The 19948-nt window shown below is 43.4% G+C and overlaps 1 protein-coding gene across 1 annotated transcript in view; it reads right to left on the bottom strand.

The window, feature by feature from the left end:
- LOC135113750 (uncharacterized) overlaps window positions 1–19948 on the bottom strand; it is a 67252-nt gene that overhangs the window by 4227 nt on the left and 43077 nt on the right. Inside the window, exons 4-6 of the mRNA XM_064029324.1 lie at window positions 18117–18298; window positions 2553–2576; window positions 1705–1794 (exon numbers count right to left, since the gene is read on the bottom strand). Of these exons, the coding sequence (XP_063885394.1) occupies window positions 1706–1794; window positions 2553–2576; window positions 18117–18298 (295 nt within the window). The 3' untranslated portion in view covers window position 1705. The remainder of the gene's footprint in view (window positions 1–1704; window positions 1795–2552; window positions 2577–18116; window positions 18299–19948) is intronic.

Here is a 19948-nt window from a genome sequence, read left to right as displayed (position 1 = left end):
AGATTGTGATCGGAGGAGCCCAACGGAGAAGAAAGGGTGACAGCATAAGCAGAAGGATTAGAGGTCAGGAAAAGGTCAAGAATGTTGGGCGTATCTCCAAGACGGTCAGGAATACGAGTAGGGTGTTGCACCAATTGCTCTAGGTCATGGAGGATAGCAAAGTTGTAGGCTAGTTCACCAGGATGGTCAGTGAAGGGAGAGGAAAGCCAAAGCTGGTGGTGAACATTGAAGTCTCCAAGAATGGAGATCTCTGCAAAAGGGAAGAGGGTCAGAATGTGCTCCACTTTGGAAGTTAAGTAGTCAAAGAATTTCTTATAGTCAGAGGAGTTAGGAGAGAGGTATACAGCACAGATAAATTTAGTATGAGAATGACTCTGTAGTCGAAGCCAGATGGTGGAAAACTCGGAAGATTCAAGAGCGTGGGCACGAGAGCAGGTTAAGTCATTGCGCACATAAACGCAGCATCCAGCTTTGGATCGAAAATGAGGATAGAGAAAGTAGGAGGGAACAGAAAAGGGGCTACTGTCAGTTGCCTCAGACACCTGAGTTTCAGTGAGGAAAAGAAGATGAGGTTTAGAAGAGGAGAGGTGGTGTTCTACAGATTGAAAATTAGATCTTAGACCGCGAATGTTGCAGAAGTTAATGAAGAAAAAGTTGAGGGGGGTGTCAAGACACTTACGGTCGTCGACGGAAAGGCAGTCTGACCTGGGGACATTTATGGTCCCCTCCCCAGATGGGGACTCCGAGGCTGGTGTAGGAGTCGCCATGATTTTAAAATTTTTTGAGTGAAGGGTGTGTGTGTTATTAGGTGCTTGTAGTTTTGTGTGGAGGAAGAGAGTTGTCTTTAGAGGGCAGGCTGTGACTACCCCCTTGTGTTGTGAGACACAAAGGGAAACGTTCAGTGAGGTCACAGCTGGGTTTAATGATAAGTTCACAGCACCCCCTGAACAGTGCTTTAGACCTCACTGGGAGTAATTATCGTTTCGGCAGGTGTCTACTGCCTCCTCCTGCAAAAAAATAAAAAAAAAATATAAAGTAGGCAAATTTTTTACACTGATCTTAATTAATGTCACTTGATGACAAACCTGGAAGCACTGTGGCATAATATTTACATCCCTTGAGATGTAAATATTATGGAAATAAAGGAGATTTTTGACAGAAGTACAAAGTCAATTTACTGCAAGACGGGAATACGTAGTATAGAGATCAATCAGCGGGATGGAACACAGGCCCAGTGACACAATTTTACCGTGTTCGGCTCTCCTCAGGTGACAAATTTACAGCACAACTAACGAAAAAACCTTATTCCACCCCAGGTCTCTAGGCCTCTAGTCTGCTGTGCTGCTCGCGGGACGTGCTACTGCTACAGCTTCATCCTGATCATTGATGTAAAGATAAGTGTTCCTAGGGTGTCAGACTCTGTGGACCCGTAGTGTTGCGAGTAACGAGCTTCCCAGTGAACTAAGTCTGAAGACTTTATTTTTTATATACATTTTGTTGCTTGAAATTTGCCCTAGTTTGGCTCCGGAGAGTCTTAGAGGTATCGTTTTCACTAATAAACATAATTAAGTTTTTATATCTATTTAATTTCGTAACCCAGAAGAATGCAACTCCTTCCCTCTCCATTACTACTCAGTGCCCCTCCTCTGAGCTCTTTACTCCTGAACAATATACACTGTTGTATCAAATTGCGTCCTTACCAACCTCAATGGTGGCGGAGGTAGTGGAACAGGACTGGGAGTATGAAGACCACCGACAAGCTCCCCACCACCTGCCGCCCCGCGCCGCTGGTCACTGCACAGAAACAAAGGAAGGGGAACCCGTCAGTACATGCATTCAGTACTGAACCTGAACAAAAACAGTGAACTACGAAGTAATCAATGCAACACGAAGTAATCAATTCAACAGCGGGGAAAAACAACAGTGGAAAGTGACAAGAGTAAATTGGTTAGCTACTGTGTAACACCTGTGTAATAAAGAAATATTAAGGAGTATCATTACAGTGGCATAACGACAAGGTGTTAAGATCAGCCAGGTGCATATGGATGGATTGGTGTGTGTGTGTTATACTTGTACATACTATGGAAAGGAAAATTTGGTAAGGTGGTGGTACGAGAACTCGTCACCTTTTATTCTATATATATATATATATATATATATATATATATATATATATATATATATATATATATATATATATATATATATATATATATATATATATATATATATATATATATCTGAAAGGAGGAGCTACGTGCCGTCGAATTACAAAGTGCAATTGATCTACTTGTTAAAGAAAGAAAAAAACAGTAGAGAGAGAGAGAGAAAGAGAGAGAGGGCCACACCACCTGACACTCCGCGGGTAACAATGGGCGCCATACGTGGGCCAGAATCCCCCTCCCCCCGTGCCAATATGGCACCGTGGTGGAGAAAGGGGCCCTGGCGCTCCGGAGGCTAAATACCCTGTCCCCGGGGTGGTGTCAGGCGGCGCGGGGGAACGTGACAGCTAACCTACACACCCAGGCCACCGTTACCGCCCCTGCCCTTACCTGAGGACGTTAGAGCTGGGACACCTGGGGAGCAAAAAAAAGGACATGCTGTTACTCAAAACTTTGTTATACCACACACTGGTATCTATACACGCACACACACAGACACACACACACACACACACACACACACACACACACACACACACACACACACACACGGAAACTCTTCATGGTAGATGAGGCGCAGAATGGAATCGTTTACAGATGAAATGGAACTCAGCACGTTGCAAACTGATCATACAGCGGGAGGCGGACACAAGACAGCCGGGTGAAGCCGCGCCTTGCTCGTTTTCCAGTGGGGACAAATTCAAGACGAATTTTTGTGTCCCTGTATTTTGTCCACGACGCTACACTTCCTCGCAGCGTGAGAAGAGTTATTTGATAAACTCATCTTACACACACACACACACACACACACACACACACACACGAAAAACAAAGATTAGTATAAAATCACAGTGAAAGCGTAGCCGCTGTGCCAGAATTAGTAAACGAACCAGCGTAAAAAAAAAAAAAGTATTGGAGAAAAACGAGAAAACTGCTGAGTCAGTAGAACAAAGACCACCGCAGTAGCAGCATCGTGAACGTTACCCACACATATTGTTAGAGGAACCCTAGAGAGCATGCAGAGAGCGCACACAGGCTACCAGAGCATAACACAACACCACACCAGGCCGGCCTCCTTATGACAGGCGTTCACTGTGCCCTTTATTTGCAGGAGGAGGTCCCAGTGTTTTCGCTTACCACTCTCGGCTACTTGCGGCTTTGCATTCTCAAGGGCATCGTTATCATTATCTGCCTTTACTTCCACGTCCTGATCCTCTTCAAAAGGAACAGAGAGGATGGTGGTGGTGGTAGTGGTGGGAGGAGGAGGAGTTGTTGTTGTTGTTGTTGTGGTGGTGGTGGTGGTGGTGGTGGTAGTAGTAGTAGGAGGCTCTGAAATATACCAGTTTATACCGTTCTGGAGGCCTCTTGATGCCACAGCAGCGGGCCCTGTGCTGTTAGTCTGGCCTGTACTACTAATACTACTCTTACTATTATTACTACCAAGCTACTTTACATGAACGGAGAGTCCAGTGGAGCACAACTCTCATCAGGTGGAGGGAAAACACCAAATATCACAGTAGTATACAACCATCATTATCCGGGACAAAAGGAGCGAATACACAGCTATTTACAAAGAGGAGCAGATCCTTTGCAGCATGAAAAGCGTCTTGCTACAAAGAGAACAGATATATAAATACAGCGGGAGCTTAAAGCGGCAGGAGTGTGCTTGGGAGATACAGTTGCTACAATACTGCATTCTGCTACGGTGTGTCCATACAAAGGCGTGCGTGGCGACGTGAGAGGCGTGCGGGAAGAAAGAGATAAGAGAGGAGAGGCGGGGGAGAGGGGGACGAGAGGCGGGGAGAGGGGGACGACAGAAGTGAGAGTGGTGAGTGCAGTACGGACATTCAGGAAGGAAGGAAGGAAGGAAGGAAGGAAGGAAGGGAGGGATGGAAGAATGAAAGCTACGAGAATAAGAGAACGAAAAGAAGAGGCGAGGGAGACAATAATAATAAAAGCTGAAAGAAGACCTGCACATAAAGGTGAAAAACCGGACTCGGAAAGGAAATTGAACCCATGAAAGATAAAAAAAAAAAAGTAAGAAACTGGAACCTGAAGAAAAAGAAAGACATAACATTAAAAAGAAAAAAAAATTAACTCAGGTAGAACGCCAGAAAACATGCTGAGAACACAAAAGGACATAAACACCTCACCACAAACAATCCTATCACACGACACAGAAACGCTACAAAGAGACAGGCGCGCCAACCACCTTCCAAAGACCAGACATGATTACAGTAATAAGCAAATCCCTGGATCTGCTCACCGAACGCAAACATTTATACCCCGACTTTCAAAACCTCAAAGGGAAAGGACAGGAAACGAAGGGAGGATGAAAGTAAATAGAAAAGGAAAAACTATCCTGGTAAGATTTAAGGGGAGGTGAGGGAGGGAGTACTTGTCAAAGAGGGATGTGAGACAGACCAGAATCCCACCCTAATCCGTATTATAGGCAAAAGAAATACAATCGTGAATGATCAAAGAGGATTATTGGATATTGTACCAACAGTAGATCGCCCACGTTTGTTGGCTGACTAAGTTGGTTGGAGGGAGGAAAAGGACATGAGGAGGAGGAAGGGAGAGAAATGTTGGAGAGGAAAAAAAAGGATGCGATACGAAGGGTAGCTGGAATGGAGAGAACAAGGGAGGAAGAAATGGAGTGATAATTGAATCCGGGAGAGAGAGAGAGAGAGAGAGAGAGAGAGAGAGAGAGAGAGAGAGAGAGAGAGAGAGAGAGAGAGAGAGAGAGAGAGAGAGAGAGAGAGAGAGAATTAAGAAAGGAGAGAAGGAGAGAAGAGACAGAGAGAAAAATCGTTCAACCGTAAAATCTATCATACGCTGGGTCTTCTAGAGAGAGAGAGAGAGAGAGAGAGAGAGAGAGAGAGAGAGAGAGAGAGAGAGAGAGAGAGAGAGAGAGAGAGAGAGAGAGAGAAACCATAGACTACAGGTAAACGAGAGGAGGGGGAAGAAGGAGACGAAGAGGCAAGGGGTAGAGGAGGAAAAGAGAAGGGGAAGGGAAGAGGAAAGAAATATAACAAAACTGGCCATTGTGGAACCACCTCACGTGCTCAAAACTCCAATACTCCGTTAGGAAGCCGAAAAAAAAAAAAAGTGACACCGCATTTTCGTTCACGCCTTTACCAATGGAATAAACGATACGAGGGAACACGGATGCCTTTATGAACCAACACGCACACGATTATAATGCGAAGAATAATCAAAATACAATGCGTCACACTGCAAACTGTCCTCCTGCCTCCCCCCGAGCACTGGGAATACAAAATCTACTTGATCACACCTAATACCTTTCCCCTTTCCCTCTCTCATCTCGCCCCTCAGTCACCTGCAGCAGTTAAATACAAAACAATAACATCAACTCTAGTCTCTCTCTCTCTCTCTCTCTCTCTCTCTCTCTCTCTCTCTCTCTCTCTCTCTCTCTCTCTCTCTCTCTCTCTCTCTCTCTCTCTCTCTCTCTCTCTCTCTCTCTCTCATTACTAAATCAGGATGTATAAATTTATATTCGTGCGCTTATTCAGATTTTTTTTTCAGTCTTTGTTTTCTTTATTCAGTGTCTCGATATATTTTCTCAGTGTTAACTTTTATTCTCTATTAATATATTACTCTTTGTCTTATCAATTTCCTCTTTATTCTTTCCCTTTTATTCTTCACTTTCTTTATACATTGTTTATTAATACATTATTTCTGTGTTCATTCTCATTTTTTTTACTAATCCATTATTCATTGCCCTATCAATTACCCTTAAATTTATTCTCTTAAATTAATTACTGTTACATTAAATTTTATTCTCTTAATTCATTTTCTTCATATATTCTTTTTTTTTTTTTTACAATCACTGATATTTTCCTTCATTCTTCTATTTCCTTATTCATATCCCTTTATCAATTCTATCCTTATTTATTTTCTTCACCCATTGTCTCTGTATTTATACCGTTTACTCACTCTACATTTATTCATTCATTTCCACTTACTCCCGTTCAATCTTCCCTCCTATCGTCGCAAATCTAAACAAATGTACTGACGCACGTAAAGCACCTATATCTGGGGTTCTTAAGGGCGTAGGAAGGAAATATAGAGGGAAATTTGACTTGAGTATTTGTGGGACATATTGGCAGCCATCGAGTCTGATCCCCCGCTAAGACCAGGAGACGCGAACCCAAGACTCCTCGATTCTCTGTTTATCCACGATGCAAATTCCTCGCCTTCTCATCGACTCGGGGTGAAGGAAAGGAGTAAGAGGGAGTAGGGAGAGAGAGAGAGAGAGAGAGAGAGAGAGAGAGAGAGAGAGAGAGAGAGAGAGAGAGAGAGAGAGAGAGAGAGTGAGAGAGTGAGAGAGTGTGTGTGTGTGTGTGTGTGTGTGTGTGTGTGTGTGTGTGTGTGTGTGTGTGTGTGTGTGTGTTTCTTTGTGTGAGTAAAAGTTAAAAATATATTTGTTGTTTACTCTAAAACATAAAAGAACAGGAAGATGTATAAGTGTGTGTGTGTGTGTGTGTGTGTGTGTGTGTGTGTGTGTGTGTGTGTGTGTGTGTGTGTGTGTGTGTGTGTCTGTCTGTTTGTCCGTCTATCTGTCTGCCTGTGCGTGTCATGTCTCACAGAATCACAAACATTTCAGAGGACGCGCAAATAAAAAAAAAAAAGAACATCCAAACCGAGAAATGAAAACAAACACAATAATCCTGTTCAAGTCTTGCCTCGTGTTCTGCCTCTCACTCACCTTCACCGCATCACTGTTTACATTTCCCACCTGCCTGAGCCGCGCTACCTGAGGAGGCTTTAATCAGCAGGGCGCTAGGTGATCCCACTTATTAATATTAAAACCCCGCCGCCTCTGCTTCCTCCTCAAACCCGCCGCATTTGCCTCCCACCGAGAGCATGGAATTTATGAGATACATTCGGGAGCTTCTGTCAGGGTGCTTATATTCATAACTAATTTGAATTCTTCCCCTTCATGTGTTCAGTGTATTTTCTTTTCTACCTTAACATTTCTCTCTTTATTTTTTTTCCCTTGATATGTTTAGTCAATAAAATTTTCTACCTTGACTCTCCTTTTCCTTGCCAATAATTGATATCTCATGTATTTCATATTTTCAGAAACGCTAATGGTGAGTTGTACAAGATCAAATCATAAGCTACATAAGTAAATCTGTCTTCCTCTCGATCTATTCAGTGTGTTTTTCTACCTGTCTCTCCCTTCTTAATTTCTCTTGGCAATGACATGATCCCGCGTGTCTTTCATATTTAAAGGAAAGATACTGATGAGTTACATAGGGTGAAATCATCAGCTAAATAGATAAATCTCTTTCTCTCGTTCACAAAATTTAAACTGAAAACTTGAATATGAATACTGGAACCGTGAAAAGAAAGGAAAAGAAAAAGTCGAGTGAAGTGAATGAACAAATTCACGCATATTAGACTTAAGATTAATAATAAAAACGTTATTCAGCCGACAAAATGAAAGAAAAAAAAATCACGGAAGAATATGAAAAGGAAAACGTTCCTTTCATCGGACCAGAGAGAGAGAGAGAGAGAGAGAGAGAGAGAGAGAGAGAGAGAGAGAGAGAGAGAGAGAGAGAGAGAGAGCCTACACCTATACCTATAACCTCCCCATCGTAATAATCCCCAAGGTATCCAGGTGAATATTTTGGGGAGTTTTAGGAGGCGAGTGTGTACTGAACCAACACATTTCTCGACGGTAAAAGAAGAGTTGGTACCCTCGCCCCGTGACCTGAGGCGTGAGAGGGAGTCAGCCAATAAGAGCAATTTTCCAGTAGCGTGAGAAAAGAAGGGGAGGAGAGGAGAGAGAAGCAGAAAGGCAGGAGGAAAACTGGAAATGAGGGAAAGAACGGAAGGAGAGGAGGATAAGAGGGTGGCGGGGAAGAGAATCACGTTACAAGGCAAAGGTTAAGTTTTGGGAAGGTTTTGAGGCAGGTGTGAGATGAAGTTAGGTCTAGGAACAGGTGTGTGTGACAGGTGTGTGTGTGTGTGTGTGGAGGAGGGGTAGGCGTGTGTGGTGATATTACTGAGGGAACAGTTGTGTGGAAAGGTTGTCAAAAAATTTGTTGAGGTGAGCTGTAGCTGGCAGATGTGTGTGTGTGTGTGTGTGTGTGTGTGTGTGTGTGTGTGTGTGTGTCACTGACGTCAAAGGGCAGATGTTATCGAGCATCTAAACTTTTTTTATGTATCACAGCTTCCACCACGAATGGAATGTTACGCCTAAAGTCGGAAAAAAAAGTAAATAAAACGAACCTGAAGAAATCTCAATAAAACTTTCTCCTTTAACAACTGAGAAAAATAAAAAAAACTTCTTGTCTTCAACTTCAGAGTATGATTATTTGATAACAAACCAATTTCCCTTGTATAATAAAAACGAGAAATATAAAACAAAAAATCTCTACAAAAGGAAGAAAATTGTAAAATATTGACGTAAGGAAAAGGAAAGACGGAGACAAGGAGAGGAAGAAAATAGTAGAAAGGTAAGAGGAATTCCACAGGCATCGAAATTAGGGAAGCGAGGAAAAGGAAAAGAGAAGTGGAACACGAAGAGATAAATGATTCGGAAGGTCATTAAAGAGTGAGAAAAAAAGGGTGAACGAGAGAGAGAGAGAGAGAGAGAGAGAGAGAGAGAGAGAGAGAGAGAGAGAGAGAGAGAGAGAGAGAGAGAGAGAGAGAGAGAGAGAGAGAGAGGGGGAGATGTGGGAAGGGGGAGAGGGACAGTTCAGGTCAACACAATAACCAATCTCTGGCAGAACTGTCAAAACACTTTACCATCTGATGACCTTCTCTCCCTCCTTCCCTCCTCCTCTTCCCCACCTCTCGCCCTTTCCCTCCCTCTCTTCCTCTTTCCCTCCCATTAAGGATCCTTCCAAGTCCCTCTTACATTCCTCCTTCTTTCCCTTCTCCTCATGACATCCTTTCTTCTCTCCTTTAAGTCCTCCTACGTTCTTTATCCCCTGACTAGTTTTTAGGCCTCCTCTTCTTCCTTCACTCTCCTTACTCACTCTAAATCTTCCTTTACCTCCTCCTCCTCTTCCTACTCTTCTTCTCCCTCCTGATAGTTAGATGAAGTAGATATGATTTGTCTCTCAGCTCTTAAAGTTAAGTACAGGAATGTCAAGACGAGGAGAGGAGAGGAGAGGAGAGCAGAGGAGAGGAGAAGAGAGGAGAGGAGGAGGAGAAGGAGGAGGAGGAGGAGGAGGAGGAGGAGGAGGAGGAGGAGGAGGAGGGTGGAAAAAGAAGAAAAGGTTAAGGAGATAAAAGAGAAGAAGTGAGACGCTAACAAGGAAAGAAAGGCGAGAATGAGAGATAGACATGAACATGTGGAATGAGAGAGAGAGAGAGAGAGAGAGAGAGAGAGAGAGAGAGAGAGAGAGAGAGAGAGAGAGAGAGAGAGAGAGAGAGAGAGAGAGAGAGAGAGAGAGAGAGAGAGAGAGAGAGAGAGAGAGAGAGAGAGAGATAGGCGAGGCGAGGCGAGGCGAGGCGAGACGAAGACGAGACGAGAGACCACACACGGACAGGAAAACAAACTAGTAATGAAGAAAAAAAAAAAAAAAAGACTAGCACCCACACACACAGACACAGACGGGAAAGCAGGTAGGTAGGCAGACATGAACGCCTACCTACCTACCTACCTACCTACCCAGCACAGGCTAACAGGTACAATGCACGTATCTGAAGCGGCTGGAACACCTACGCAGATAGCACACAGCAAGACCCCGACATGGTTACCGCATATTTTTTCCACGGGAGGTCGGTCAGGGAGAGGCGAGCGTCAGGCACCCGACACAACACTTGCAAAGAAAACGCAGGAATGCCAAGTCAGTCAAGCACAAGAGGGACGCGGGATGGTAAGAGCGGCCTTAGGGGAACTCAGCACAGGCTCTAGTCGCTATAAAACATTCTTAAGAAGCGAGTCTTGAGTGAGTAGCGTTAGCCCGAGAGCGACACTGACGGAAACGGGAAAAGGAAATGAAAAATCGGATACCATTTCAACTTGTAAGAGGAGTGGGGCTCTCGGCGACATGAGAGGGAAGGAGGGGTATTAGAGAGGGAAGTAGGAGGAGGAGGACCACGACTGGGAGGGGAAATGAAAGGAGGGAAGGAGGACTGGATGTGTATAGGGGAGGAAGGCAATGAAGCGAGTGTATGCGACAGAGATGGAAGGAATGTAGGGGAGGGAGTGAAAGGAATGAAAGAGGAGGGGAAACGAGAGAGAGAGAGAGAGAGAGAGAGAGAGAGAGAGAGAGAGAGAGAGAGAGAGAGAGAGAGAGAGAGAGAGAGAGAGAGAGAGAGAGAGAGTAGGCTCATACATACGTGAGGGGAGAAGAGAGACAGAGAGATAAAGACTGAAAGAGAGGGAATAATAGATAAGGGGAAAGGATAGAAAAAAGGAGAAAAGTAAAGAATGAAGAATGCAATGGAAGAAGGGGAAAATGCAATAAAGATTAGAAGGAATTACTTTACACATATATACAAATCAAAATACGAGGAAAAAATTAAACAAAAAGGAGAGAGAAGCTGGAAACAGAAAGACCAGAGTTAACAAATTGAAAAAAAATGAAAAAAAGGAAAAGCGAAGCAGGTAATAAAAGAAGATAAAGGAAACAGAAGAAGGTAATATTTGATCTTAACGTGACTTGGTGTGGATGGTTTAAGGGAAGGAGGGAACAAGAGGAGGAGGGAGATATAATGACGACAAAAGAGAAAGGGACACAGGGAAAGGAACAAAAAATAATAAAAAGGGAGAGACGGGGGAAGGGACACGAAAAAGGCAAGAACTAGTTGACTGAGGACATTAATCTCTCTCTCTCTCTCTCTCTCTCTCTCTCTCTCTCTCTCTCTCTCTCTCTCTCTCTCTCTCTCTCTCTCTCTCTCTCTCTCTCTCTCTCTCTCTCTCTCTCTCATTACCTCAAGGACAGTTTTCCTAATTAATTTGCCTTCCCTGAAAGACACCAAAACTTGAAACTATATTTTACGCTAAAACTCCACAAAGAAAGTATTATATTTCATTCCCACAGAAAGAGAGAGAGAGAGAGAGAGAGAGAGAGAGAGAGAGAGAGAGAGAGAGAGAGAGAGAGAGAGAGAGAGAGAGATTAAAGAAAAAGAAGCGGAACATTCCATCAAATTGCGGCTTTTAAATGTGTCGCAATCTCAGTAGGAAATCAAATTATGCGCAATGGATCCGATACGATGTGGCAGCTGTGACGAGACACTGTCACCAGAGGAACACAGGACCAGACCATGACGCTCAAAGAATGCAAGTAGTTGGTTACGATGAAAAATGAACGCCGTCTACTGGGACATTTACCGAGAGGCAACGTGGGGACTTAAAATGATGAATGGCATGTTTCTGCCCTCACTTTTGGGACTGACTGGAGGTGATGTAGTTAGCCTGACTGCTGGGACTGACTGACTAGGGCTGACTGAGGCTAACTGGAGGAGGTGGAATTAGCTTGACAGTTGGAACTGACTTAACTGGGGCTGAATCGTGGCGATGAAGTTAGACTGACTGTTGGAAATAACTGGAGCTATCAGGAGGTGGATGGTGGTGGTGGTGGTGGTGGTGGTGGTGGTGGTGGTAAAGACTCTCGGGAACACGCAAGGAAAATAACTCTTTATATGTGATTCTTTAACTGTACGTGCCTGAGTGGTGGATGAAGTGATAGTACCGTGCGTGCCGCGAATTTCCTCCTCGTCTTGGTGTCTTTTTTCGCGTAGGTAGCGAGTCTATTTTAGTATATTCCTATTAGGGGAAGGCAGAAAGTCGCGCTTGAAAAAATATAATATTTGTGCAGAAACGACTCCATAACGGGAGAAAAATATATACGACTAGAAATTGTACCCGAAAAAAATGGAAAGAGAAGCGAGGAAAAATAAGATATGGCAAAAATAGATAAAGAACGCACAAATATTCGAAACAAATCTGAAATAAAAGAAAATGTCTTTGTATATAAGAAGAATCAGAGGACAAATTTATATTGAGATTTTTCATACAGATGCAAATAATATCAAGAGGGAAATATACGGAAGGGAATAAATTGCTCTGAGGAAAATACATGATCGAGACGCGAATTCTGGAAGCAAAAAAAAAACTATGCATAAAATGTGACGATTTTCTTCCTCTTTTTCTCGTTCCTCCCTCTCCTTATCAAGCCCTATGGAGAGAACTGCTGAGACCGCACCGCCAACCTCTCCATAATGCTGAGTCTGTGAGTTCCATTTTTCATCTCTCTCTCTCTCTCTCTCTCTCTCTCTCTCTCTCTCTCTCTCTCTCTCTCTCTCTCTCTCTCTCTCTCTCTAGCTTATCTACAGGCTGACATCAAAATAAATGCTGTTTTAGAAAAGAGACTACTGTGGATGACACGAAAAACTGCCTGAAATTGAACCGTATGCAGCTTGGTACATATCCTTTCCTTCAAACACAATGAGTGGGAAGCAGGAATGAAAGCAAGAGAGAGACATTTTTACCCTCCAGACAAAAGGCGGAGGACAAGAAGGAGATACAGATGAAATTTACTCTTATGAAATGTTATGGTTAAATTTCTTTTATATTTGGATGGAGGTGAAAATGGAAGGGGAAAAACGCATAAGTAATTAACAAGTGCACGCATCTTATCCCTTTCTCATTCACAATTGCACACTCTTTTTTTTTTATATAATCCTCTTATCGTTTCTGAAGCTTCCCTCTTTATCCTTCACCTCACCACTCTTTCTGGTGTTCTCTCTCTCCCGTCCTCTCCTACCGTCCTCCTCCTGCTTCTGCTTCTCTTCCTCCTACAACTAGTTCGGACACTAAGGTCGCTCCATGAATATCAAGTAAGTCAACTTTAGTCTCAATGGAACTCGGGATAGCTATGATAACAAGCTAGGAGGAATCTCTTAATTCAGTGTCGTGTTGAGGCGAGGACGAGGACGAGAATGGCAGGAAGGGAAAGGTCATCAGAGTAGGAGGGGAAAAGGGAAGAGCAGATAACGAAGAGGATAAAGGAAGGACGTGAGGACAGGCGAGGGAGAATAGGGGACAAAAAAGGGCAAAGGACATCAGAGGGAAAAACGTTCTGGGAAGTGTGCGTGGGAGAGGAAAAGAAAGGAGAGGGGGAGAAGCAGGAAGAGGAGGAGAGGGGGAGGATGGGAGAGAAGGGCACGGAGGAAGCCAAGGCGCCGTAAGGTAAGAGAGAGAGAGAGAGAGAGAGAGAGAGAGAGAGAGAGAGAGAGAGAGAGAGAGAGAGAGAGAGAGAGAGAGAGAGAGAGAGAGAGAGAGAGAATCATATTCCCGTAGTCATTGTTTGTCATTCTCTCTCTCTCTCTCTCTCTCTCTCTCTCTCTCTCTCTCTCTCTCTCTCTCTCTCTCTCTCTCTCTGTGTGTGTGTGTGTGTGTGTGTGTGTGTGTGTGTGTATGTGTATCTGTGCGTGTACTATGACTCCTTTCGCATACTTTCATTACTCCCTCCTTCACTCTTCATCATTCATTTACGTATGTATCAAAATGTCTATGTACATTATAAAGAACCCCATGCACGTACAGAGAAATCACAGCCTAACACGTTAGAAATATCGCATCATCATCACTATCCATTCATGACGCACGTAATCCTTTCACTAATGACCAGTGGTAAGTACTGATGACTATAATGAGGCATATTGTAATACCTCACGTGACTGTGCCGTTATACCTCTACGCATCTTTACTGTTTTCTGTTTGAGTGTATATTTGTGTCTGCATGCCAAGGGACGGAAGAGAGAAGCCAGATGGGAGCCGGGAAGAGAGAGAGAGAGAGAGAGAGAGAGAGAGAGAGAGAGAGAGAGAGAGAGAGAGAGAGAGAGAGAGAGAGAGAGAGAGAGAGAGGAAATTTGATATGAGTAATCCTTGCTTGTATTAGTATGGGTTCGCTATTAATCAGGTGAGCTCTGAGGTGCAAAAGGAGAGCATTACCTGCATGGATTGTCAGGTGGCCCGCACAGGTGATGCTGGTGCTACTAGTACTACTACTGCTACTACTACTACTACTACTACTACTAATAATAATACTATACTGCTACTACTATTACTACTACTACTACTACTATTACTACTACTATTACTGCTACTACTACTACTTACTACTACCACTACTGTTACCACTACTACCACTACTATTACTGCTACTTACGACAACAACGATAATAATAATAATAATAATAATAATAATAATAATAATAATAATAATAATAATAATAATAATAATAATAATATAATAATGATAATAATAATAATAATGGATTATAAACTGACGTGCACACCTGACAGGTAAGAGGTGCAAGTACTGCCACCCTCGTTTCGCTCGTGTGCTTCTCAAATCCCCAAAGAAACCACATGAGCGTAAAGTTCCCCATTATGGCTCTCCTCGTCGTCGTCATTGTCATCATCATCATCATCGTCGTTGTTATTATTACTCCTACTACCACCACCACCACTACTACTACTACTACTACTACTACTTTTACTACTACTACTACCACTACTCTTACTATTATAAGAACGATAACGACGACGATAATTACTATAAGCAAAGAGAAAGTCAATATTCAGTTCCAACTCATTCGTCTCCTAAAAAGAGATCCTCAGTGAAAGATGACTCACAAAGAGAAGGCCAAACATTTCTCCATCAAATTCCAGAAGTAATCTTCGTCCGCACTTAATCTGCAGACTCAACATTCTACTCTATGATTTCCGCTTCAAAATACGCGCGTGTACACTTTTCAAATGGCGAATAAAGGAGCGCAACAGCTTGGACCCCAGAATTTTACACTGATGAAGCAATGCTAGAGCCACTTGCGAACCAAACATGCCAAAACAACCCGCCTCTGAGAATGGCTTGAGTTGCTAAGTACTACGATATGTATCTGAGCTCCTGAATACTGTGAATACAAGCGGAATGAATCAGTCTGGCGCTCAAAGGACAAAAGAAAGCGAGAAAGAGAGAGAGAAAAAGAAAAGCTCATACTACCACGCAAACACAAGAACTCATAGCTTACAATGTTGAAACAAGTTCGCCTTCCGTGTGTGTGTGTGTGTGTGTGTGTGTGTGTGTGTGTGTGTGTGTGTGTGTGTGTGTGTGTGTGTGTGTGTGTGTGTGTATTTGTGCGCTATTCCCGACGAGAAATAAGCTCAACTGCACATTCGCCTCGCTATCAGGGCACTCCAAAGAGCAAGCCAACACAAAAGCCCTGAAAACATAACAAAAGGGTCGTGGGTTGACCTAGACGAGAAAGCCTAAAAACGCAAATTGCAACTTGGCGAAACGCGGATCTGCAAATCACGAATCGGGGTTCTAAAAATGTTTTCGCTTTGAACCGTTGAGAGAGAGAGAGAGAGAGAGAGAGAGAGAGAGAGAGAGAGAGAGAGAGAGAGAGAGAGAGAGAGAGAGAATGGTCTTCGTTCAATAGTTTACAGCACATTGCATCAAAAGTTGTAAATTGAGATAAAAGTCAAATATATGAGGGGAGGAGAATTAGAGCGTATCAAAATATGCAATAAATTAAGTGAATACCAAAAGCCCTTCCGAAACATCAACATAAAGCGCAGGACAAAATATATCCTACAACAAATGGACATTGACAAAAAAATAAATAAAATAAAATAAATAAATAAATAAATAAAAATAAATAAATAAATAAATCTGAAATATCAGCGTGAAAGAACGAAGAAATGTAACAGTTTCCTTCTAGTTTATATACATATATATGAAAAAAAGACACTGATATCTGTCACTTCCGGCTAGAAATCAAGGAAAAGAAACCCCAGATGCGCAGCGGAAGTCCAGTGTTCAATATCGAGCGATTTACCGTCGTGATCCCTGCGCAGAACGTACCCAGTGAAGCCCTACCTTCCCCCTTCCCCTTCCCTGTCACTCTCTACTCTTCCTCTCCTCACTTCCCCTCACTTCCCCTCACTCTTCACCTTTATCTCGCCGACTCGTCACGTGCTTTCCTGTGACATGATTTTCCTGTCAACATGTGCGCGCCATCTGGTTCCTCCTGCCACGCCCTGCCACCCACGCCAATCCCACGCGAATCCTCTGTCCATTCTGCCGCCATACATCGGTAAACCTCTTCCAACCCTGCCAACTGACACCCAGGCCTATATTCTGAAACACTTCTTCACCGCACCTCGACCTCTTTCAGAAGGCTCTAGCTGAAGTTACACAAGTTTTTAAGGATTTTTTTTTTCATGGTTCTAGTGACAGATCAATAAGATTTCTATATCATTAAGGGGAGAAACACTCTTGGAAATCCTCCTAGTTGTCACTGTGTCCAGCGAAAATAGCCATGGTGAGAGAGCAAAGCGTTTCAGAATACGGATTTTACATGGTCGATCAACACGCCTCATTCGCGCCACCCACTCACCATCACACACACACACACACACACACACACACACACACACACACACACACCTCCGATCATTTTCCCCTCCACAGCTCTCGTGTATCATCCCCGCCGCCGCCGCCGCCGCCGCCGCCACACCCTTTTCCGCCTTCCCTCACCCGCCACTCATTCTGTCTCTCATCCTTCGCCCGCAAACCTCCATTTCACGGCAAGTCCAGTCAATCCATTATCTGCTGTCACCCTCCAGCATCCTCTCTCGCTTTCCCGACACTGCCAGTCTCTCCCCTGCACACCCTCACGCGTATCGGTGGCCGAGGCGTAAGAGAAAAGTGCTAGTCTCTTATTACCAGTGAGTTTTCCGAATGAGGAGATACTGATGACCCCAGGAGCGCGAGGCTGGAGCAGTTAGAAGGTTTCATATCAAGGAAGTTGTCACTGCCAGAGAGAGAGAGAGAGAGAGAGAGAGAGAGAGAGAGAGAGAGAGAGAGAGAGAGAGAGAGAGAGAGAGAGAGAGAGAGAGAGAGAGAGAGAGAGAGAGAGAGAGAGAGAGAGAGAGAGAGAGAGAGAGAGAGAGAGAGAGAATGGCTTCGGTGGTATAACATTGATGAAATATTTCGGTCAGAGAACCAAGAGAAGGAGGAGAAGGAATAGAGGGAAGAGGAGGAAGACCATTGTGAATTGTAAGCGTGGGAGGATATGTTTGCATTGTATTCGTCAGTGAATATTTGTCCTGGAAACATGGAGGAATTATGAGAAAGTATTGCGGGAGGATGAGAAGGAGGAGGAGGAGGAGGAGGAGGAGGAGGAGGAGGAGGAGGAGGAGGAGGAGGAGGAGGAGGAGGAGGAGGAGGAGGACATGTAGTACAAGGAAGGAGACGACGACGAGGCGGAGGTGAGGACGATGAAGTAAAAAATAAAAGCCCCCTTCCCTCCCGGCTCTCTCTCTCTCTCTCTCTCTCTCTCTCTCTCTCTCTCTCTCTCTCTCTCTCTCTCTCTCCCTCCCTCTTGCGACATATTTGGCCAGGACGCTTCCGACAGCCATAATCTTACAACTGGAAAGATTTGTTCACCAAGTTTTACAGTTTCGTGAAAGTTGCATAAGTTTGCCAATGGATTTCATTTTTCTGATGCCTGGTTTTATATTTATCCGGTTTTCAGCAGGAGCGTCTTGAATTTTTTTTCCGGCATCCGAGATACAGAAGTAACAGAACTATGTAATCCTTCAGTAGATCACCTTTAACGGAAAGTGTGTGAGAAGGAAAAGCGTAGAAAGAAAAATAGAAAAATAGCTCTATCTTGTTAACTTTAGAGAAAAAAAGAGACACAACTTCAGCATCTTTCAGTAAGCAAGGACACCCGCAGAACCCAACACCAGGATGCCATCGCTGCGCCAAGGAGTAAGAAAAAATACCAAGAACACGAAAAAAAAAAACTATCCAAGGAGGGGAAAAACCGAGACCCAACACCCATTACGCCTGCGGCCAGCCCTCCATCGGCCGCAGGAGGGAGGAGGAAGCCAGTGAGGGGAAAGGACGGAGGACGGTGGGAGTAGCGAGTTGGAGAGTCACGCACCTGGGAAGTAGAGGATCTCCTTCTGCATTTTGAATTCTGTGCCGGGGATGGTAAGCACGCACTCGAACATGTTCTCCGCGTCCAAGTCGTAGTCGAAAGCCTCCAGTTCGATGCTAATGTTGTAGAAACCACGGCCCGGGACGACTCGCCGCTCCATCTTGGCGCCTTCGATCACGTTTTTCCTGCAGCAGGGAAACAAGTAGGTGAAGGTAAGGTAGGGATATTGAAGAGTGCTGATAAATAGTGGTACAAATCTATATAAAGAGTACTTGGGTTAATATTATTCTGTTAATTTTCTTCTTTCCTTCAAGGTGAGAACCATATTAAGTCCGAAGAAGGGATGAACATGAAGTTACTTGTTTGTATGTAAGGGAGGAAATGTACCAAATTATCCAATGGGTATTTTAGGAACAAAGCTATGGAAAGAGTACTTGTGGTAATAATATCTTGTTTTTTTTTTTTTTTTTTTTTTTTTTTTTATTCTCTTTATTTCTAGGAGAGAACCACATCAAAACTACAATCTGGGGGAACAGTATAAAGTTACTGCCATGTATTTGAAGAAGAAAGGTATCAAGGTGTTTAGGGAGCATTATAAGGAACAGGGAAGTTTATGTGGAAGGAAGGTTATAGATGAGACCAGGTGAAGGCAGGGAGAGGCAGGGTCAGAGAAATACAAAATAAGGGTGAGCCCAAGAAAATAATGAAAGGAGGATGTAAGAAAGGGAAAGGAAGCAAATGAGGGGAGATGAGAGCAAGGAGAATCAGAATAAAAAAAAAAAAGGCACAGGGAGGTGAAGTAGAGATAAGAGGAAGGAGAGCGGTAAAGGAAGGTAAGGGGACGCAGGAGCAAGACGGAAAAAAAAGTACAGGGAGGTGAAGGAGGAAGATAGATTAAGTGGAAGGGAGGATGTAGGGAAAGGAAAGCGAGATGGAGAGAGAGATCGACAGGGATGGAGTAAATGAGACTGGACAAGAGAAAAAGGATACCAAAATTTAAAAAAAATAGTTTTGAAAGAAATAGGAAGATAGAAAAGAAAGAAAGAAAAACGTAGATGAAAGAATATAAGCAGGAAACGCTGAGAAAGCAGGAAAAAAAGGCACAGAAGGAAAAAACAGAAGACAAGGGAAAAGTAGAAGGTAAGAGGCAGAGTAAAAAAATTGGCGGTTATAAGGGTAGACGGAAAGGGAAAAAGAGAGAGAGATGAGAAGAGAGAGAGAGAGAGAGGTGGTAAAGGGAAAAAAGTCGGGGGGAAGAAGTAATGGGCCCAGATGGAGAGGGGAAACACAGCAGTTGTGGAGGAAATACGAGATCGTAGTGATGGGAGAAGGATAAAAGAGAGCAAAGGAAGGGAGGTAGAAGTCGTTATGAAAGGGAAGAGGGGAAAGGAAGGGTGGGAGGAAAAAAGTATAAACGTGATAATGAGAAAGGAGGATGGTTTCAAGGAGTAGAAGAGGATAAAGAAAGGAGTTTTGGGCGTAAGTGATGAGTGATTAGAATTAAATTTGAACACCATGACAAAAAAGTATTGAGCACTGGAAAGAAATAATAACATATAATCAAACAATCATGGAAATAGTTACTTGGGTACTTAAAAATAAATCCCGAAACAAAACCAAGAATAAAACAAGAAAAAAAAGTAATTTACAAAAAAATTATCAAGAACTAAGAAACAAACATGAAAATAGAAACATGAACCCTAAAAATGCACAGCCCAAAACACAAACGGGAATAAAAAAAAAAAAATCTGTAATTCACGAGAATACGCAGTGACGACGATCAAAGAAAACGAAAGACGTGCAGGGGAGGGGGAGCTCTTCCATTATAGCGATCA

The sequence above is a fragment of the Scylla paramamosain genome, chromosome 26 (assembly GCF_035594125.1).
Source record: "Scylla paramamosain isolate STU-SP2022 chromosome 26, ASM3559412v1, whole genome shotgun sequence".
In the NCBI taxonomy this organism is placed as follows: Eukaryota; Metazoa; Arthropoda; class Malacostraca; order Decapoda; family Portunidae; genus Scylla; species Scylla paramamosain.
This window is presented reverse-complemented; position numbering and strand designations above follow the sequence as displayed.